Source organism: Prinia subflava, chromosome 5 (assembly GCF_021018805.1).
Source record: "Prinia subflava isolate CZ2003 ecotype Zambia chromosome 5, Cam_Psub_1.2, whole genome shotgun sequence".
In the NCBI taxonomy this organism is placed as follows: Eukaryota; Metazoa; Chordata; class Aves; order Passeriformes; family Cisticolidae; genus Prinia; species Prinia subflava.
In genome coordinates, this window is record NC_086251.1 from 51763931 (window position 1) to 51782947 (window position 19017).

Sequence of the window (19017 nt, forward strand, 5' to 3'; positions counted from 1 at the left end):
TGAGGCACTGTACTGCTGTGAGGGCTGGGGACACGGGTGCAGATGTACAGCAGTGCACAAGGACGGCTTTTCTGTCTCCAAGATCAGCACACTGCCAAAGCAGCACGGGCACTGTAGTACAGTAGGTAAATGTAGTCACTAACTCTGCCCAGACAGCTCCACAGTCTCTCTGCTCCATGCTGGTGAAAGATAGCACTCCCCACTCTTACAAGTCAAGAGAAAACAAATCCTGCAAGTATATTTTCAGAAGGGTTCACAATTCTGAAAAAAAACATTTACTGAATTAACTTTTCACAGAGATCACGGTTCTATGCATCTCTCAAGAGGCAGGTCTCACTCGCCAAGTGCCTAAACTGACAAATTAGTCTGATTATGTATTTTGTTCTGTTGATGTGTCTCTCTGGAGATCCAAGAGCACTCACTATAGCCCTACAGTGGTCCTCAGTTAGGGCTGGAGCAATTGTTCCTGGACAGGCCATTGGTTGCCAGGTCCTGCTGCTCCTCCTCCTCAGGAGACAGAAAATAGCTTCTTCTGAGCTCTCACTCATCCTCTGTCCTACTAACCCTGTCCCTGAGATAACTGAGGCAAGTCCCAATGATGGCACCAGACACAATTTCTCATTGATGTGACACCACATACTTCACACTCTCATATTTTGGTACACATGGGATTTGAAATTGAACAAGTGCAGGAGCTGTCCACAGAGGCAGTGGTGATGGAGGTTTAAAGGAGCAGCAGCCTTGTCCACATCCATGAGAAACTAGTAGTAAAAAGAGAAGAAATTAATTTTCTTAATTTTTATTTCTTTTCACCCCAAGTGCAGCATACTGACACAGTCAAAGTGGACATACTCCTCAGCATAATTCGTTTTGAAGGTTTGTTAAAGGGAAAGAGGAAAAATATCTGTGATACTGCTGTCCTGGATTACATTCTATTGTTTACGAGTCCCTGCCAAAACAGATAAAAGAGACACCAAGCACAGGATGTAAGCTTTACTACTCCATGTCCTATGCTGGAGCTGATATTTGTACCAAATAAATAAATAAACAAAACAAAAGAAGACAGTTTACTAACATTATAGTGCTTTGCCTTGTAGAAGCTCAGCTCAAAAACGTGCTTAAAAAAGCACAGCACACCCAAGTCCTCTGTGAATGACATGGATGAGTTGGAGCAAGTCCAGAGGAGGGCTAGAAAACTGTCAGAGGGCTGGAGCACCTCTCCAATAAGGAAAGGCTTGAGAGAGTTGAGAATGGAGGCTGTTCAGTCTGGAGAGGAAAAGCCTCAAAGAAGAACTTATTGCCTTTCAGCATCTAACAGGGGTTTATAGGAATGATGGGAACTGACTGTTTAGTAGGGCTTGTTGTGATAGGTCAAGGGGTAATGGTTCCAAGCTAAAAGAGGAGACATTTAATCTAGACACGAGGAAGAAATTTTTTACAATGAGGGTGGTGAAACACTATCACAGGATGCCCAGAGAAGCTGTAGATGCTCCATCCCTATAAACATCCAAGGACAGGTTGGTTAGAGCCCTGAACAACCTGATCTAGCAGATGATGTACCTGGTACTCAAACTATTCTATGATTCAATGATTAATTCAAACAATGCATGAGTCATGGCACAGGTAGGATACACAGAAGACAATGTGCATGACAACACCTTCTGGTTTTTCACAGCCTCCTGTGAAAAAGCCGCTCCAGTACACAAAATAATAAGAACCAGTTTAGGCCCAGCTACTTACAGTGAAGTTTTATATGTCCACTGTGCAAGGACAAGTGTCTTAATCTCCTATTTGTCACCACAAGTTTCCAAATAGCTTAGTGCTAGCTGGCCAAGGGCAGTGGGTGACCCAGAAGTGGCCACCAGAGGGAAAATGCCACAGCAATGCCACTCTGCCAGTGTCAACAGGGTGGATGATGTCAGCACATCTCTATGTCAGCACCTGTTTGCTTCCATCTGTTTATTAGCTAGTTCAGAGTAAAGGGATGTAACAATGCTAGAAAGAGGGCTTCCAGCTCCTTCTGAAACAAAAATCTGCAATTTGGACTAAGCTGAAGCCTTTGGTTGCACTTAATAGATTTCCCACAGAAGACCACAAATGCCTGCATCAGTCACTTTCTGCCCATGTGATTTATTTCAAAGGTGATGCCCACAGGGAATTGGCATGAGCACTGGGACAGCAGCTCTTCTGGGTGCAGTTAGCAGAGGACGTGCACAATCTGGGGCAGCACTGTACCCACACACTGCAGCATAAAGGGCAAACAGTTTCTTTGTCAGGAGAATGTACTTCAGAGCTTTGATTTAAGCTAAGGACATAATATATTGCATATTTCAGTAGGGACAACTTATCAGAATTTTCAGAAATGTGAGGTTTAAAAAGGCAACAGAAGAGACAGCCAGAAGAAATAGCAGATTAATCTCTAAATAAGAGAACAGAACTGGAAGCTATATTCAGATCAGTTAAACACTCAAATGAAATGGCTTTTGGCTTTTTAATTTTGTTCTACCCCTCCCCATGGGCTAACATCTCGGACTCCTTACAGGATAAAGTACATATAAAACACTTGCACCATCTCCACTCCAAAATAACTTGCCAAAGAACTAATTACATAACTATTAAGCATTCTTGGATGTTAGATCATATTCAGATGTTTCTGGTCTATCCTGAGCAACACTGATTCCGTCCTCATCCTCAGCAGCAAACAAGTGCTTGCCTAAGGATCCTGTGAGGCAAGACATTTTCTGACCAACTTACAGTAATTTTATGAGGCTAGATCCAGGCCATGGCACAAATATGATCTCACTCTTTCCATGTCACAACATCTGCTCATTGCTTGCATTTGGGAAATTGTTTGCAGGTGAAATGACCACACATTGTATGATTATGGTGTTACCTGCATTTAAGCAATGACTTTTTCATCTCTCAAGAGTGAAAAGCCATCAACACTTCCCACTGAGCAAGAGCATAGTTTCTCCAAGTCTTTCAGCCCAAGAAATCCTTACTGACAAAAAGTAGAAATCCTATTTCTACTAAATGCCCTCTCTATGTTATATCTCCCCGCTATATCTCCCACTAATAGCATTTTTGTAACTATAGAGAAAGGCTAATCAGATCTAGATGAAAAAACTTTTCCATCAGGAAGGTTTTAACCAGATCTTTCCCTAACAGAGCTTACTGCAGCATTACACAAATCCCAGTCCTGACACAAGGCAGTAACAGGCTTTTCATAAACAAGACAGCGAGAGAATAGCAATGAAACAATTCCATTTCATAAACTGAAAAGCGTGAATAACGTGTTCAGGAACATGTATAACGTGATCAGGGTTGAAGTGCCAGCTTGGCAAGAGATCTCCACTCTAAGTTCAGAAGCAATTGCACCCACACTGTACTAAGCACAAGCTACATTTTAATACACAGATACTACCAAGAGATAAGAAAGAAAGTATCTCCTCTCCCTTGTGCAAAATGTCAATCTATTTGTTGGTATAATTATAACCTTTAGGAATCACAACCTTCATCTAATGCAAGTGTCCTGTCACAGAGCCAATTTCCAGCCAGCCCAGTTGATAAACACTGCTCATAGATCTGCAGCTCGACTGGAACTGGTTGCCCAGAGAAGCTGTGGATGGCCCATCCCTGCAAGTGTTCAAGGACAGGTTGGATGGGGCTCTGAGCAACCTGAGCTAGCAAAGGATGTCCCTGCCCATGGTAGGGAGACTGCACTCAGGGAGTTCTCATTCAGACACAGTCACTGACTACAAAAGTCTTACAGAGACCTGGGCTACTAACACTTAAGTCAGGACAAACAACTTCGTGATGAATTTACTTTACCTGCCAGAAGCTCTATAGAAACAGATTGGGGCAACAGCCCGGGAAACACCATTTATGTAGAAAGAAACTGCCTTATGTTTGTCAGTTTACCCATTTTTTTCCCTGACAGATAATTTCCGTTTGTATTTAAATCCAAGTAGCCATGCCTGAGAGAGACCAACATTTTAAAAGCTGCAGCCCAGAGAACAATCAGGTTTCAGTGCTTAGCAACTAAATCATTAACCTATTGGGAAGGAAATACTTCCTTTACCAGCATGGAATGCTGTCCCCAAGGCATTGCTGTACACAAAAATGTAAAATACATGGATTCTTATAGCTATTTGTTCATACGTGTTTAAGATTCTTACTGTGTACTCCAGCTTAGTAGACACTAAACACTTTGGGAACTATATACTCTGAATACTAGGTGACCTTAGGCTTTGAATAATAGAGTGAGGATCATCATACAAATATTATGTGGGATATTATGATAGTTTCAGTAACTTTTGGTATTTGTGACACCAATTTTATAATCCGTTCTGTCTCATCAGACCAGATCATTCATATCTCTCCTTCTATGTTGTATTTCTCTGTGCCCCTCTTTGTACTCCCACAGCTGGGGCAGGGGAAGCTGTAAAGAAGGAGATGGACCCTGATTCCAATTGCTTGTTCTTAACGCAAAGAGGGGGCGGGCAAAACCCCTGCAATGTGCTGCTGAAGAGTCCTAAAAAGAGTTTGCTGTAACAAGGGAATACAAGTACCTCCTGACAGCTTCATCATGGTTTGCACACCCCATTCTACAGCACAACCCAAAAGGCAAGAGAGCAGCAAGGGCAGAGACCCACCATAGACTCTCCTGTCCTTAGCTCACCAAAATGTATTTCCCTTGACTGAAGGGACGAGGAGCACAACACCAAGTAGCATCATTCTATACTGGTGTAATTTGACTATCATGATTGCATAGTAAAATAATTATTATTTTCCTGGATGCAATTCAAACCTGGATGTGGATATTCCACCACTGCAACTATACCGGAAATGTTTTTGTAATTTAGATTAATCCTGGATTCAATCTGTAAGGTTGTGGGGGAGTTAAAAAACTGCACCTAATTAGCATCTACCTTGTGCAGCAACTCCATCAGAAACTTCATAGCCGTTTTATAAAAGTTCCTCAGAAACTTTACCCAAATCTTTAGAGGAAGGAAAACAAAACGACCAACCCACCAAAACGAGAAGAGGGGAAAAAGTAAAAATCTTTTTTATTAACAAAAAGTTGAAAATGTATTTTCAGGAGATACGCAGCAATAATCTGTGACAATTCTGAATTATAAATGACTCTCAAAAACGATCTTCAGAATAGCCCAAACCTCCCTACAAAATTAAACCTCCCGACCCATCACACTCCTGTGCGCAGTTAAGCGCTGCGTGTCCAGCGTCAATACAGGAGTGTACCTTGTCCCCGACAAGCAGCGGGGACTTGCACTTGCTCTCCAGCAGACCCGACCCGCACGTTCGTGTACCTCCATGCCCTGCCGAGGCTCGGGAACACGTGCCCGCAGCGGGGCAGCGGCCGCTCCCGGGGCGCGGTGCGCACGGCGGGCGCCGGGCACAGCCCGTGTCTCCCGCCGCCGCTGCCGCCACCCAGGGACCCGGCTCGGCATCCCCGCCGCTGCCTCCAGAAGGCAGAGAGAACCCCACGGGCTGCGGCATCCGCTCTCCTCAGCCTGGACACCAGCCCGAGCAGCACCGACACCGGCGGTCCCGGCGCGGACCCCCCGCCCCGCCCGTCCCTTCCCGTCCAGGAGCGCAGCCCAGCCCTGCTGCCCGAGCCGCCGTCGGGCTACCCGTCGTACCCAGGATCTCCTTCCTGCGCTGCGTGTGGGGCTGCTCCGTGTAGACCCACTCGAAGTCGTCGCGGGTGACGCGGTTGCCCATGGCCGCTGCTGCGCCCCGCTCCGCGCCGCCTGCCCGCCCTTATAGCTCCGCGCCCCGAGGGGCGGCTCCCCGCCCGCGCCCGCCCCGCGGCCGCCGCAGGCGGGACGGGACAGCTCCGCGCCTTTCCCGGGCGGCAGGAGCCGGCAGGGCCCTCCGGGGTGTCAGGGCAGTCCGGCCGGAGGAGGGTGCCTCGGGAAAGACTCAGGGGACAGGGGACGGGCGGCCGAGGCTCACCGTCCTGCAGGGACCTCGGAGACAGCCGGGAGAGGTGTGTGTGTGGGGTGGGTGCGCTTGCAGGGCAGCAGGGATCCCCGCTGCTGCCAGCACCAGGGCTCGGCACAGCCACTACATCCATCGCTGCCTGGGGCGGCTCCAGAGCACAAGGGGAACTCCAGCGCTGCAGGTCCCCGAGCACTTCCAGACACAGCAATCCAAACGCCATAAATCCAGAGACAAAGCCCTAAGCAGAACAGTGGATTAGGGCAAAGCCCAGTTGTGTGAGCTCCTCCCAGGGGTGGAAGACCTAGAACAGTGCCAAGGCAACCAACAGCTGACATACATTTCCTTGGCGCTCCGACAACCTTCGTGAGCTGCCCTTGGCGCTGTAACACCTCACTCCTGGTAGTCTGTGGCCCATTTCCCATGTACTGTCCCCGCTAGAGCAGCAGGAAACCACACTGCTACCTTGGTAACAAAACCAGGCAAAGGACTTGCTAACCTTAAAACTAAATAACCGTATATACCTCTCTAGCCTCTCTGATTCAGAGTTACATGTTACACAGTGATGTTTCTACACACACTACCCAAAATTAAAGTGCTGTCCTTGTTCCCACTATATTCTTTTGCAAGTCCATACCTGACCTCCTGTCCATCTTCACTCATTATCCCGATCCCTATCATTAGTCCTTCCAACAACAACATCACGTGGATCAGCTCCATCTTTGTTTCTTTATGTTTCAATATGAAAGTCTCTAGCATCCTTCCTTCCATCCTACCCTTAAAAATGTCTATGACAAATGGAAGTTAAAGGCGACAAAAAAAGCAGCCTTGAAAATATGAGATGTAACTATTTTTCAGCAAGATTTTTGCCTACAAACACTGGCAACTCTATCACCTCTTATATTAGCCTAGTGGATCTCTTGGTAGAACAGTTACACCAAGGGCTAAAAAACAGCAACCAAGAACCAAACCACAAACCCAAAGCCCCGATGCTTGACTGCTAGAAAGCTTTAGGAGGCTTTTTTGAGAGTTGGGGATTTTTTTCCCTGTCTAAATCACAGAATTAGCTGAGTTGGAAGGGACACACAAGGATCATTGAGCCCAACTCCTGGCCCTGCATAGGACCATCCACAAAAGCCAGGCAATGCATTTAAGAGCACTGTCCAAACACTTGAACTCTGTCAGGATGGTGCACTGACCTCTTCCCTGGGGAGTCTGTTCCAGCCCAACTACACTCTGGGAGAAGAACCTTTTTCTAATATCCAACCTAAACTTCCCCTGACACAACTCCAGGTCATTCCCTCTGGTCCTGTCACTGTCACCACAGAGAAGAGACCAGTGCCTGCCCCTCCTATTCCCCTTATGAAGAAGTTGTAACTACAATGGGGTCTCCCCTCAGCCTCCTCCAGGTTGGACAGACCAAGTGACCTCAGCTGCTCCTCACACAGGTTCCCCTCAGGACCCTTCACCATCTCTGTTGCCCTCCTTTGGATGTTCTCTTCTAGCTTACAGTGTAAACCCTTGAATGATGAAAGGTGCAAAGCAGGGTGACCGGAAGGACTATGGTGTAAAGGGAAACAGTTTTAGCCACAGCAGGAGCAGGAGTTTAACCATTTTGCTGTTACAGCTCAGCTCTCTGTAAGTACAATAGTTTCTTCACTATTGCTCCAGCATAAGGTTAGTGCTTGCCCATGAAGGTGCAGGATCCAGCCCAGATTAGGGACTGTTAATCCAAGTTAAGGTTATTACGTATTTCTAGAAGACATGGACTGTTCAGAGAGCAGATCCATCAGTATCTCAGCCTAAACCTTTAATTGGTTCAAACGTTTTAGGGTGTTGACAGTATCGGTGGAGAAGCCAAAGACACTAAATGTGATGACACCCTTTTGTCACTTCCTGCTCAGGTGTGCTGAACGTGACTAAAAAAGAAATTAGTGGGGCAGTCCGTGCAGTTACAAAGAAAACAAATATGATTTCACCCCAAAGCTCATCCAATAGGATAGTGCCATTGCATACAGTAAGTTACACATGGAAATTTAAGTACCTCCTTTGTAGGCAAACAACATCTCCTTCATGTAGCTCATTACTAGAGACTCAACCTGACCACAAAAGAAGAACAGAAAATTTTCTGTCTCCAGTGAGTTGGCATCTGGTTTTGAAAACAGAACTTCATGCTTTATATTTTTATAATAAGCCAAACAAATAATACTAATTCAAGAGTAATTGTGGATGCTGGACAAACAAGAAACACCAGCTTTAGATCATCTTCTATAATTGGCTAAAGTATTATCCAGTTCTGACCATTTGGCATCCTTAGTTTTACAGCATCCTAGCAAAACCATTCGCAATGGAAAAGGGAGGGAGGGGTATTCATGGCACCTACCAATAATAGTCCTTTTAATGGATACTGTAATGACTGTGAACTCTACAGATTCACAGAGTCACTACACTTTACACAGTTCAAGTGTGCTTCACATGGCCGGGTTCTCTCAACTGTAGCCTCCCTTTCTTATTTAATTTCCCATACTTGTTTGGGATTTCTGGGAACTATTGGGAAGCCTAGCTGAGGGAAATTTCTAACACACTCAGAAGGAAGAGCACAACTGCTGACTCTGTGCAAGGTACCATCAAAATATCTCATTTACATAGTTTTAAGTACACATCACACTAATCTCCAGCATCCCATCCAGCATGGGTAAAAGAGACAAAAATCCTTTGCTCCACTGAGGACACGGCCTATGATATACAGCTCTGAAGCAAGACATACTGGTCCATACCTGCACACATCCAGGCAGACTCACCCTTCCTCACCCAAAGGTGCTTATCCATCAGCTGGCTTCCCAGCATGAATGTATTTCTGCTACACAAGCCAGTTACTTCTTTTTTCTGCTCATAGAAAGGACAGGCGACAGAGTGAATACAGCAGGAACACCTGCACACGTCTCCTAGTGACTACTGCCAGCCTTGGGAGTTTGAGGTATATTAGTTCTGCCCTGGTGTGCAGGCCTTAACTCCTCTTCTTGTGGTTGCCAACAACTAATCTTTGTTAAAGTTGTTGTTCTGGAACTAAAATAAAGTTGTCTGGGATTTTTATCTCTAAACAAAATGTTTTCTCCTCTGAAGTAAGAGCTCCATGTCCCATGACAGACTTGTATTTTCAGTTACTGCATAACCTACTTTCTTCTCCATCTGTATAAATTGGATCTTCTTTCATTACCAGAAGAAAACATAGCTATAATATTTGCTTTTGTATTGAAGATTTTGCTGTCATTTTGAATCGGGTATCACTCTCTGACTTGACGCAACTACTGCCAACATTTACCACATGACGTACTTTATTGAATAAAGTCAAATTTTCATAGGCAGCATAGCTGCTAGATGAGCCATATCAAGACACACCCACATCGAAGTAAGCTCAGGAGAAACAATTTGCCAATAAGAGCTCCTTTGTTTTCTCCTCTCACCTATGCTGGCCCTTCCCGAGGTCATCCTGGATCTCTCTTTCCACTGGGTTAGTTCTATGCTAGACTTTTGAGTTCAACTGACCAAACAAAGATGTTGAGGAGCTGGTGCAGGAGCCAGAGGAGAAAAGCGCGTTCCTTTTGGCAGTGCTAAGATGCTGGATACACTCGGCTGTGTTACGTGTAAGCCACCCTTCACACAGCCCGGCGTTCACAGCAGCCGCGTGTGCCCAGCCCCCGGCAAGCCCTGCTGGATGTTGGCTGGCTCATGGTGTCCCTGCCTGAGGGCTGCCCAAATGAGACGGGAGGTTCCGAGAAGCCAACAGCTCCCCAGGAGAGGGGCTGGCTGCTGCCCAGCTCCGCGCTGCGGCCCTGCCCGCGATAAGCCGCATCACTGCCCGCCTTCCGCAGCCGCCCTGCGGGCAGCTCCGGCCGGGGCAGCGCTCCCTTCGCGGCCGGGAGCGCCGGGAAGCGCCCGGGAGAGGCGGCACGGGCTGCACCAGCGCCCGCACGGCGAGGGGCACTGTGCTGGGGCGGGGGGAGGCTGCTCGGCCGAAGGGCTCCATGAACAGCTCCGCTGCAGCCAGGGCTCGGCTCGCCCCGTACTGCGGCACTGCCGGCCCGTGCGGGGCGGGGAGCGGAGCCGCGCTCGCCCCGGGCCCCGCAGCCTCGGCCGCCCCGCCGCGGGCGCAGCGCGCCCCCTGCCGCCGCCGCGCCGCCAGCGCGGGCACGGACCGCGCCCGCCCGCTCCGTCCCGAGACGCCTCCGAGACACACGCCTTCTCTCAGCCCCTCCGAGACACACGCCTTCTCTCAGCCCCTCCGAGACACTCCCCTTCTCTCAGCCCCTCCGAGACACTGCCCTTCCCTCAGCCCCTCCGAGACACTGCCCTTCTCTCAGCCCCTCCGAGACACTCCCCTTCTCTCAGCCGTTCCGAGACACTGCCCTTCCCTCAGCCCCTCCGAGACACTGCCCTTCTCTCAGCCCCCTCCGAGACACTGCCCTTCTCTCAGCCCCCTCCGAGACACTGCCCTTCTCTCAGCCCCTCCGAGACACTGCCCTTCTCTCAGCCGTTCCGAGACACTCCCCTTCTCTCAGCCCCTCCGAGACACACGCCTTCTCTCAGCCCCTCCGAGACACTGCCCTTCTTTCAGCCCCTCCGAGACACTGCCCTTCCCTCAGCCCCTCCGAGACACTGCCCTTCTCTCAGCCCCTCCGAGACACTGCCCTTCCCTCAGCCCCTCCGAGACACTGCCCTTCCCTCAGCCCCTCCGAGACACTGCCCTTCCCTCAGCCCCTCCGAGACACTGCCCTTCCCTCAGCCCCTCCGAGACACTCCCCTTCTCTCAGCCCCTCCGAGACACGCCTTCCTCCATCCCCACAGTCCCACCGCCCGCCGAAGGTAACGGCGATCACCGAAGGGCGGCCGAGGAAGGGCTCACTCCGCAAAGAGCGACGGACTTGGTAGCGCTCGAGTGTTCTGGCTTCCTATAGAAATACGTCCTTAAGGAATTTAAAAATGTTTTGTCTGGCGGTTAGCAAATGCGGGGCTGCTGTAACTAACGATCCCATTGTGTTCCAGTACATAATATATTCAGACAGATCGCTCCTGCAGAATTCACACGGAAACAATTTCCTCTTCTAGATATTTTTTCCCCCTCGGGATACATTTCTTTGCTTTTCTAAAGAATCACAATCTTTCTACAAAGCAGTTTATTCCACGGAGTGGCTTATGTTGTCCAGAGGATTTGCAATTGCTTTCTCTCACAAGACGTATTTGCTGTTACACATCTTAAGTGCTTCCTCCATGGATAGCTCATGCTACCATCCCTGCAATCCTGGGCATTTCAGGAAGCTTTACTCGCATCCTGACACAAACTCCTGAGTGTGGGAACTAGCCTTCTATTCTACAGCGAAAATTTAAAACACAAAAAGTAGCAACAACGTTTGTAATCTATCCAAATATGAGAACCCAAGGGGTTCACTGTGGACGAGTTGTCAGGATTATGAGAGAACGTGGGTCCGGTGAAGAAAACGTCTCTTCTTCCCCTCTAAACACCGATGCCGCTGTCCTCTGAAAGTTCATCCTGCTGTACGTCGCTGGTCTGTCTGGCAGTGCGCTCGGGGCTGCAGCTCACCCTCGCAGATCTGCTTTCCCAAACTATTTCCCGATACTCAGGTTTCAGCCTGATGCACTTAAAACCTTTCATTTGAGCGCTGCTGAGCTCACTTCTGACAATAGGAGTGACACGGGGTTAAGAGGGGTACTTGTTCAGCCTCTTGAAGTCAGAGACTAAACTTTGAGTAGAGGAAGAAAAAAGACACTTGAAAATGTCTTGCTGTGTGTGTATGTAGTGTGGATGTGTAGGAAGAATTGCCTCTGTAGGGAACAGCTGGAGAACAACTTTGATAACAAACTGAACTGGATTCCAAAGTTTATGTCATACAGTCTATTTTTAAGAAATATTTTTAGTTAGTATTTCTATTGTAGCAACATATATAGATCCTCCAAGATGGATTGGGGCTTGACTATTAGTTGATAAAGTAAAATTACAGTCTTTCTTCTGATGAGTTACAAATCCTTCTAGTATAAGCACAGTAGAAAAACCATTGATCAGCTTTGCCCATGCCTAAAGAGTATAAGGTTTTGCTCATAGTTTAGTAAACTGTCAGTCAAGTCACAGTATGTATTTTCGCATGGAAACCTAAGTTGGTTTAATTAAAAAAAAAAAAAAAAAGTCCTTGGGTTTTCCTTGAGACTGCAGCATTTTATACTTTATTTTTATTTAGCCTTGTTCATTTCAATCTATTTTCCGTTTAAAATGAATTATTAACTCTAGGGCTACATCTTCCTTAATGCTACTGGGATCTATCCGATGACTTCAATAGCAGCCGAGAGCTGAGCCCTTTCCAGCATCAGGTCTGTAACCCAGGAGAGTGCATATGCGGGAGCAGAGATAAGGCAGCGCAGCTATTTGCAGGACAATCAGCGTGAATGGGAGCTGCAGATTTGCTCCCTGCCCCAGGGAGCAGTGGGAGCAGTTAGGACACGCATTCACACACATTGCCTGTGCTGGCAGTGTGAAATCGTACCATGCTGGCTCAACTAATAGGTATTATTTCCCCAGAAATTCTTGCTTTTTGTGTTGTCTACAATTTGCAAGATACGGACTGTTCATATATCCACACACGTCCTGTGTTGGTGTAATTGGCTCTTTCGTGAAGACTGAGGATTTTTGGAAAGGTAGTTTCACACCCTCAGCCATGAAATTAGGAATGGAGGACAAAAACTTCATTTATGATCATCAGATTTAAAACTCAATAATAATTATTTGTATTTTTCATTCATAATTAAAGGGCTAAACGTTTCTGGAGTGAGGATTAGTCCCACTGATTCATGTATACTTTCATATGGTAAGAAAAACTAATTATATGATCTTGTCCTTACAACAAAAACCTGTTTAATGAAACTGGGGTGATTAATGACCATAACTTAGAAATTACTGTGGAACGGTGGCATTCCAAACTCTCTCTCCATCACTTTGCAAGATGACTGAGAGAAAATCCTTCCTCACTCTACTCAGCCTCAAAACAAGCAGATGACAAATGTAGGAGAGCACTATAAATCTCAGTAAATGAATTGGTGTAGCTTTGTTAGCTGCTTGGCTTGCTACTAAGAGGAGAATCTGTTGTAGGATGTGATACAGCAAATAAAACAATAATTATTAAAAGTACTAGAAAGTGAAACAGAGAAAAGAGGTGTACCCAGAGTCCACTGCTTGTTTCTAGTCACGGTCAGTAAGCAGAACCTCATGCTCATAATGAAGCTTTAAATGTGTTTTGTAGGAGTCCATACACAAATTGGGATTTCCCTCATGTTTAATTAGCAATCTGAGGAGAGATGGCAACGACATTTGTAGCAGAATCTAGTGCCATAAAGCTGGGTCTGTCAGGAGAAAACCCATAAAGCCAGGCAGCATATTAGATCAGCTGGAGATGAGGAACCTAAATTATGAAGGAGGCTAAATTGTGAAGGACTAGAAAGGTAAAGTTAAAACCACATCTCTTGCAGAGCTGCAAAGAGCTAGGACAAGGGGCTCTGGAAAGACAGCTAATTAGCATTTTACTCAGTGAAATACTTTAATGGCATTGTAAATCCCAATTTAAATTTCTTCCTGAGTTGGGTGGTGTTTCTTGTTTGTTTTTTTTTCTCTTCAAGACTTCTGTCTTAACTGATTAATAGGCCATTCTAGATGAAGATAACAAGGAAAACCTGCTATCTTGAATTGGCAGAATTTATTCATTAGTCCTAGATAAGCCTTTAACGAGTGTTAACAAGAGTACCCTTTATTATCAACTACTGGTTTTCCTTTCCTCCAGTAAGTGGCTTTCTATCTGGTCTTTTTTATACAAGAGCAAAAAATATCTTAACAGCTATCCATGTCACATATTTAACTAGATATGTAAGTATTATCAGTTTAGTGATCGGTGTTGGCTTACAATGTGTAGGGTAATCTTTCTTTCTTTCCTAAACATTAGACAAATAGTTTGTGTGAGAAAGAGAAGGAAAAATAGGATATCAGGGTTTTCCAAGCCAGTGAATTTGAAACGGTGGGTGAAACAAATCAGGAAAAGGGTGTGTTGACCCTGCTAGAGGCAAGAGAGAAGGCTGTAGATGCTGGCTGTGAAAACCTCGCCTATTTCACAAGTTTCACACTTCCAATGTCTTCCCTTTGGTGTGAAAAGGGCAGGAATAAGACTTAAAAAAACCCCCCACCCCAATACTTAGAAGATAAGCATTGATCATTTTGTTGATTCACTCGTACTTTGTGAAAGATTGTTTTGTGTGACCTTTCTTAAAATACAGCGGACATCTGTATTTGACGAGTAATTCTTTTCAAAAGAACAGCTACCTAGTCTGGGCAAGGTGCAGCTGAGATAAGGCTCAGGACAATTAGTTCTGTAGTATGAAACAAGAAACAGCTCTTCATATAAATATCACACAGCCAGATAGTATATACAAAGTTGGACTAGTACAACTAGAACTGTGGTTCTGGAAGTTGTGAACTACTAGTTCACTAGAAAAAAAAATGTACAAGATTAAAAGCATAATATTGATTGAGTGGCTAATGATGTTGAGTATTGACCATTATCTGGTGATCATATAAACGGTGTATAGTACATACATACATATATATATATATGTGTGTGTATATATAAATATATCTATGGTACTGCGATGCCTCAAGCACCCTTTATCTCGTGCTATGAGCAACACTGCTGATTTCTCTGCAGGTAGTCTGCATTTAACAAATGCATTCCAGAAACTGCAAAATAAAATTACAAATAAAATTTTAAAAGTAGCCATGTTCTTCTAGTGGTGCCAGTGAAAGGACATGAGGCTACAGGCACAATACACAAAGATTTTGTTAAACATAAGGGAAGAGATTCCTTCATGGGAACAGGTTGCCAGAGAGGCTGTGGAGTCGCCATTAGTGAAGATATTCAAAGCTCTGCTGAACACAACTCAGAACGATTTGCTCTATTTGACTGCACTTTTGAGCTGGGGCTTGGACTAGAATTTATCTAGAGATCCCCTGCAATCTCAGCTCTGCTCCTCTGTGATCCTGTGAAACTGAGAAGGTCAATATCTCTGATTCAACTTAATATTCTTCGGGATTAGTTAATTTTAACATGATTTTTCAAATTATCCTTGTATGCCATCAATGCAAATGGTGGCAGTAACCTGCCTGCAGAACTTTCTACTATTTACACTGATGTACCTCTTCACCCAAAACCAAGAACCCAGCACATACAGTACTCTGTAGTACTTCATGTAAAGTATATGTGAAAGCTAAAAGCTGAAGGAAATTCAGAGGCATAAAAAAAAGTCTTTGAGAGCAGGCATCTTCGTTTTCCTTCCTCTCCTTTCTTCTCTTGCCTTCCTTTTCCTGTGCAGGGTACTGGGGGCTCAGGTAAATATGGATGGCACTAGTTTGTTTTTTTTACAACACTACACCAAAAAGAAAAGAGGTGAGTTCTCAGTGACTGTAGCTTTCTAACTTGTCCAAATAATTTCTGTACAGAACTACTACACTGTTTGTGCTGGCTTTGAAGTTGCCATCTCTTTGAATCCTGAGGTTTTCCCTGCACATTCTGGTGCTAAGAAAAGCAGATGTGTGAGTCAGTTCAATCCAAAAGAAAGGAAGGCTTTGAGGGCAGCAGAAGCTGGGTTTGTCAGGAGAAAACCCATGACATTTTGTTCTTTCAGTCAGGTGTGCTTGGCACCTGAAACTACTACCAGGAATTTTGCAGTGGCAAGAACAGAGAGTGGAGATAAAAAAATGCTGGCGGGTGTGTGCATGTGAAAAGTAGAAATCTGGTTTCTGCAGACTGATGGTGGACTACAATTTCCTGCAGCAGATTTTAAGGAAGAAACCAGGGAAGAACACCCCCACCCTCTTCCCCCCCCAATAAAACAGCTAAATCTGAGGCATCTGGAGTTTACAAAGAATATATATTCCTAAACACTTGTTACAGATGCTTAAAAATAACTTTTATTTCAAATGGATGGTTTACATTTTTTACATTAAACCATTTTCCCTTGCTTTTTAATTGTGTCTAGGAAACAAACTGGAGTTCTGAGCATGGGGAGCAAAACGGAGTGCATAGGGCAAGAAGATAAGCAATTATTAAGGGGATAAATTCTGCTGCTATTTGCATAAGGGACAAAGTTTTCTTATAAACACCTTTTCACTGGGCAGCTTTCACGTCTTTATTTTTCCTTGTTGCTGTATTTTTTGTCAAGCTGTTAATGGCAAAATAATGTAAGTTAAGCAGATTATTTTATTTAGGATAAAGAGAACACAATTGAAAATGAGGTGGTTATGATACAAACTTGAAAGTGCCTTTCTGTGTAAAATTATATAATTGCTTGCAGAAAAAAAAAAGAAAACCACAAAAATGAAACAAGGTTGTGCAAGATTATTTAACTATTATCACTGACCTGAACCAAAAATTTTATCTCAATAAACAAGAGAGACTTGTGACTTTGTTCTTGTATTTGAAAAACCAACGCTAACACCAAAAAAACCACCCTTCACCCAAAATAATCCACTCAGGCACAGTTCCACTTGCTCTGATGGCAATGTCAGCTCTGATGGGAATTCAAGAGCGGGACTGAGTGCATGTCTAACATGTAGGAGGCATTAGTATTTTCTCTATGCAAGCTCAGAATATAAAGTATAACTGAGTGGTGTATTTCTCCTGAAAAAATAAATACTGAAGTACACCATAATGACTCACCATTTTTTTCTATTACATGTAACTTTTACAGAGGGACTAGGGAGACTTCATTCTAATTTTGAAATCTTGTTCTTAGAAGCTACAGAACCGTTTTTCCCACGCTGGTACACTCGTCCTTCCAGCTATAAAAAGAGGGGCAGAATTTATATGTAGAGTTCCGGAAATCTCTTTACAGGATCTAAAAACAGCCTTTCAGTTTGTGAGAATTTTGCCATGATAAACTACATCTTATAGTTTGTTAAAATGGGAGTGCTGAGTATGACTGGAGAGAAGGAAATTCCAGATCTCCACAAGTAAACTTGTTGCTATTTCTAACAGTTAATAGGAAAGTATTTCCTAATCTCATCATTAGGGCAAAGCTCAGTACTGGTGTCTTGAGACTTGGACTAGACTAACGTGGAGAACACTTGATGATGAGGTGGAAGAAGAAAGTATTTATTAGCAGGAACCTTTTATCGGTTTTTATATTGTGGCAATCTGGGATATGAGCAAACAAAGCAATGGTGTACTGAGAAGTGAAGGTTAAAATGGAATGTATACTTGCAGCAACCTTGGAAATACTTGGAAATACTTATGAGGCAAATCTGCACTTGCGGTTAACATAAAAGGGGAAGCAAAGGTGCTGTAACAGCTGGAAAAAAGAAGGAATGAGGAAGAGGAGATGATCTTGCCCTGAGTACAGAAGGCCTGTGAGGCTTGTTTTAAAGCCCGCACTTTCAGTGGTACTAATTTACTTTGTATAATCCAAGACTTTTTTTTAAAAAAGATGTACACACTTGTAGAGCCACCAGCACATTAACGTCTGACTGAAGATAACATACGGTCCTTTTGAAGGACTTCTGCCTATCTGTAGAGAACATTTTACAATTACTCAGTCCACAGCTCTGCATCTCCTACTCATAACTCTTTCACATCAAGATAGGCAGCTGCTTCTTTGCAAATTCTGCTCCTGATTTAGAGGCCTAACCCCTTACAAAGCTAATAACCAAACGAGTGCAATACACTCTCGAGTATTTTTCCCTTGGCACCTCTGCACGGGGCATTCCGTGCTGGGGTAAGGAAGGGATGTCCTGCAGCAGTGGCAGAAGGGGAAGGAAGTGGAGCGTGACTGGAGCGCGGAGCTGCTGCATTTGCAAGGCACGAACTGCTGTGTTGCTGTTGGAAGGGTTCTGGGGAGCAACGGAGTTCAGGGACGGAGAGGTGTGTTAATAATTAAGGCAAATACCTACACTAGACAGTTTAAATGAGGGGATCAGTTCACGTACTGGAATCTGGTGCAGTGATTGAACTGCAATGCTTCAGCTATTGTAAACGCTCTTTCTCGGTCAGCTAGTCCGAGCCCTCAGGCCGGGCTGCCGGCGGCACCGAGAGCCGGCGCTCCGCAAGCCCCCGGTGTGTCCGGGCGCGACTCCGGCGCAAGGCTGCGGAGAGCACCGCGCCACGGGGAACGCAACCCCGCCAAAGGGAAAGCAAAGAATAAAGGGAGGAGAGGAAAAAACTCCCACGTGCCAGTAACAGCTCAACGGTAAAATTCAAACGCGCCGACCTTGCCCAGTCCCCAGGCTCAGCCGCAGCTCGGCGCTCGCCCGTCCGTCCGTCCCGCAGCGCAGGACCCCGGGCCGACAGCTCGACCCTGGGCGGCGGGGCGGGCCGGAAACGCCCCCGCCACGGCCGCCGCTGCCGGCGCGCGCTCCCCACGGGGCCTCCCGGCGGGGCCGCGCCCCGCCCGTTAACGGCCGCGCGGCCACGGCGCCCCCTGGCGGCGCGGACCCCGCCACCGCCGCCGAGCGCGCACGGGGCGGCGGGGCCCGCGCGGCGCTTCCGCGCGGGGAGGGGCGGGGCGGAGGCAGCGCCGCGTGCCAATTGGCTGTTCAGGGCCGGGGGTGCGCCCCGCGCTCGCAGCGCTCCCTGATAGGACGACGCGGGCCAGAGGGGGCGGGGCGCTGCGGCACGGCGCGCCCCCGTTGGCTGCTCCTCTCGCCTGGGCGCGGCGGGCGCTGCCATTGGCCGCCCGGCGGCGGGGGGGCGAGTCCGGCGGCAGCGGCCTCCGGGGCTGGGGTCCGTCTCGGCGGCAGCGGCGGAAGTCTCGCGAGGGAGCGCGGCCGGGATTTGGCGGTGCTGCCTCCCTCCCTCCCTCCTCCCTCCCTGCCTGTCGCTGGCTGCGAGGCGCTGGTGTTTGTGTGGAAGGGGGAGGAGGAGGAGAAGGAGGGCAGGCGAAAGGAGCCGGAGCCCCACCATCCGCCGAGGGGAGCGGACCCGAGCCCCCTCGCCGCCCGCGGAGCTCTCT

The 19017-nt window shown here is 46.6% G+C and overlaps 1 protein-coding gene across 2 annotated transcripts in view; it reads right to left on the reverse strand.

Annotated features, from left to right (window-relative positions):
• DEGS2 (delta 4-desaturase, sphingolipid 2) overlaps positions 1-18385 on the reverse strand; it is a 31445-nt gene extending 13060 nt beyond the window's left edge. The window contains exon 1 of one of the 2 annotated variants that reach the window (XM_063399364.1): positions 18277-18385. Coding sequence is in view for 1 of the 2 variants with exons in the window: in XM_063399363.1 (XP_063255433.1) it covers positions 5664-5745 (82 nt within the window). In the remaining variant the exon portion in view is untranslated. Of the gene's footprint in view, positions 1-5663; positions 6159-18276 lie in introns of those variants that run through there. The other variant, XM_063399363.1, reaches the window with a different exon arrangement.
• Between the last annotated feature and the right edge of the window lie 632 nt (positions 18386-19017).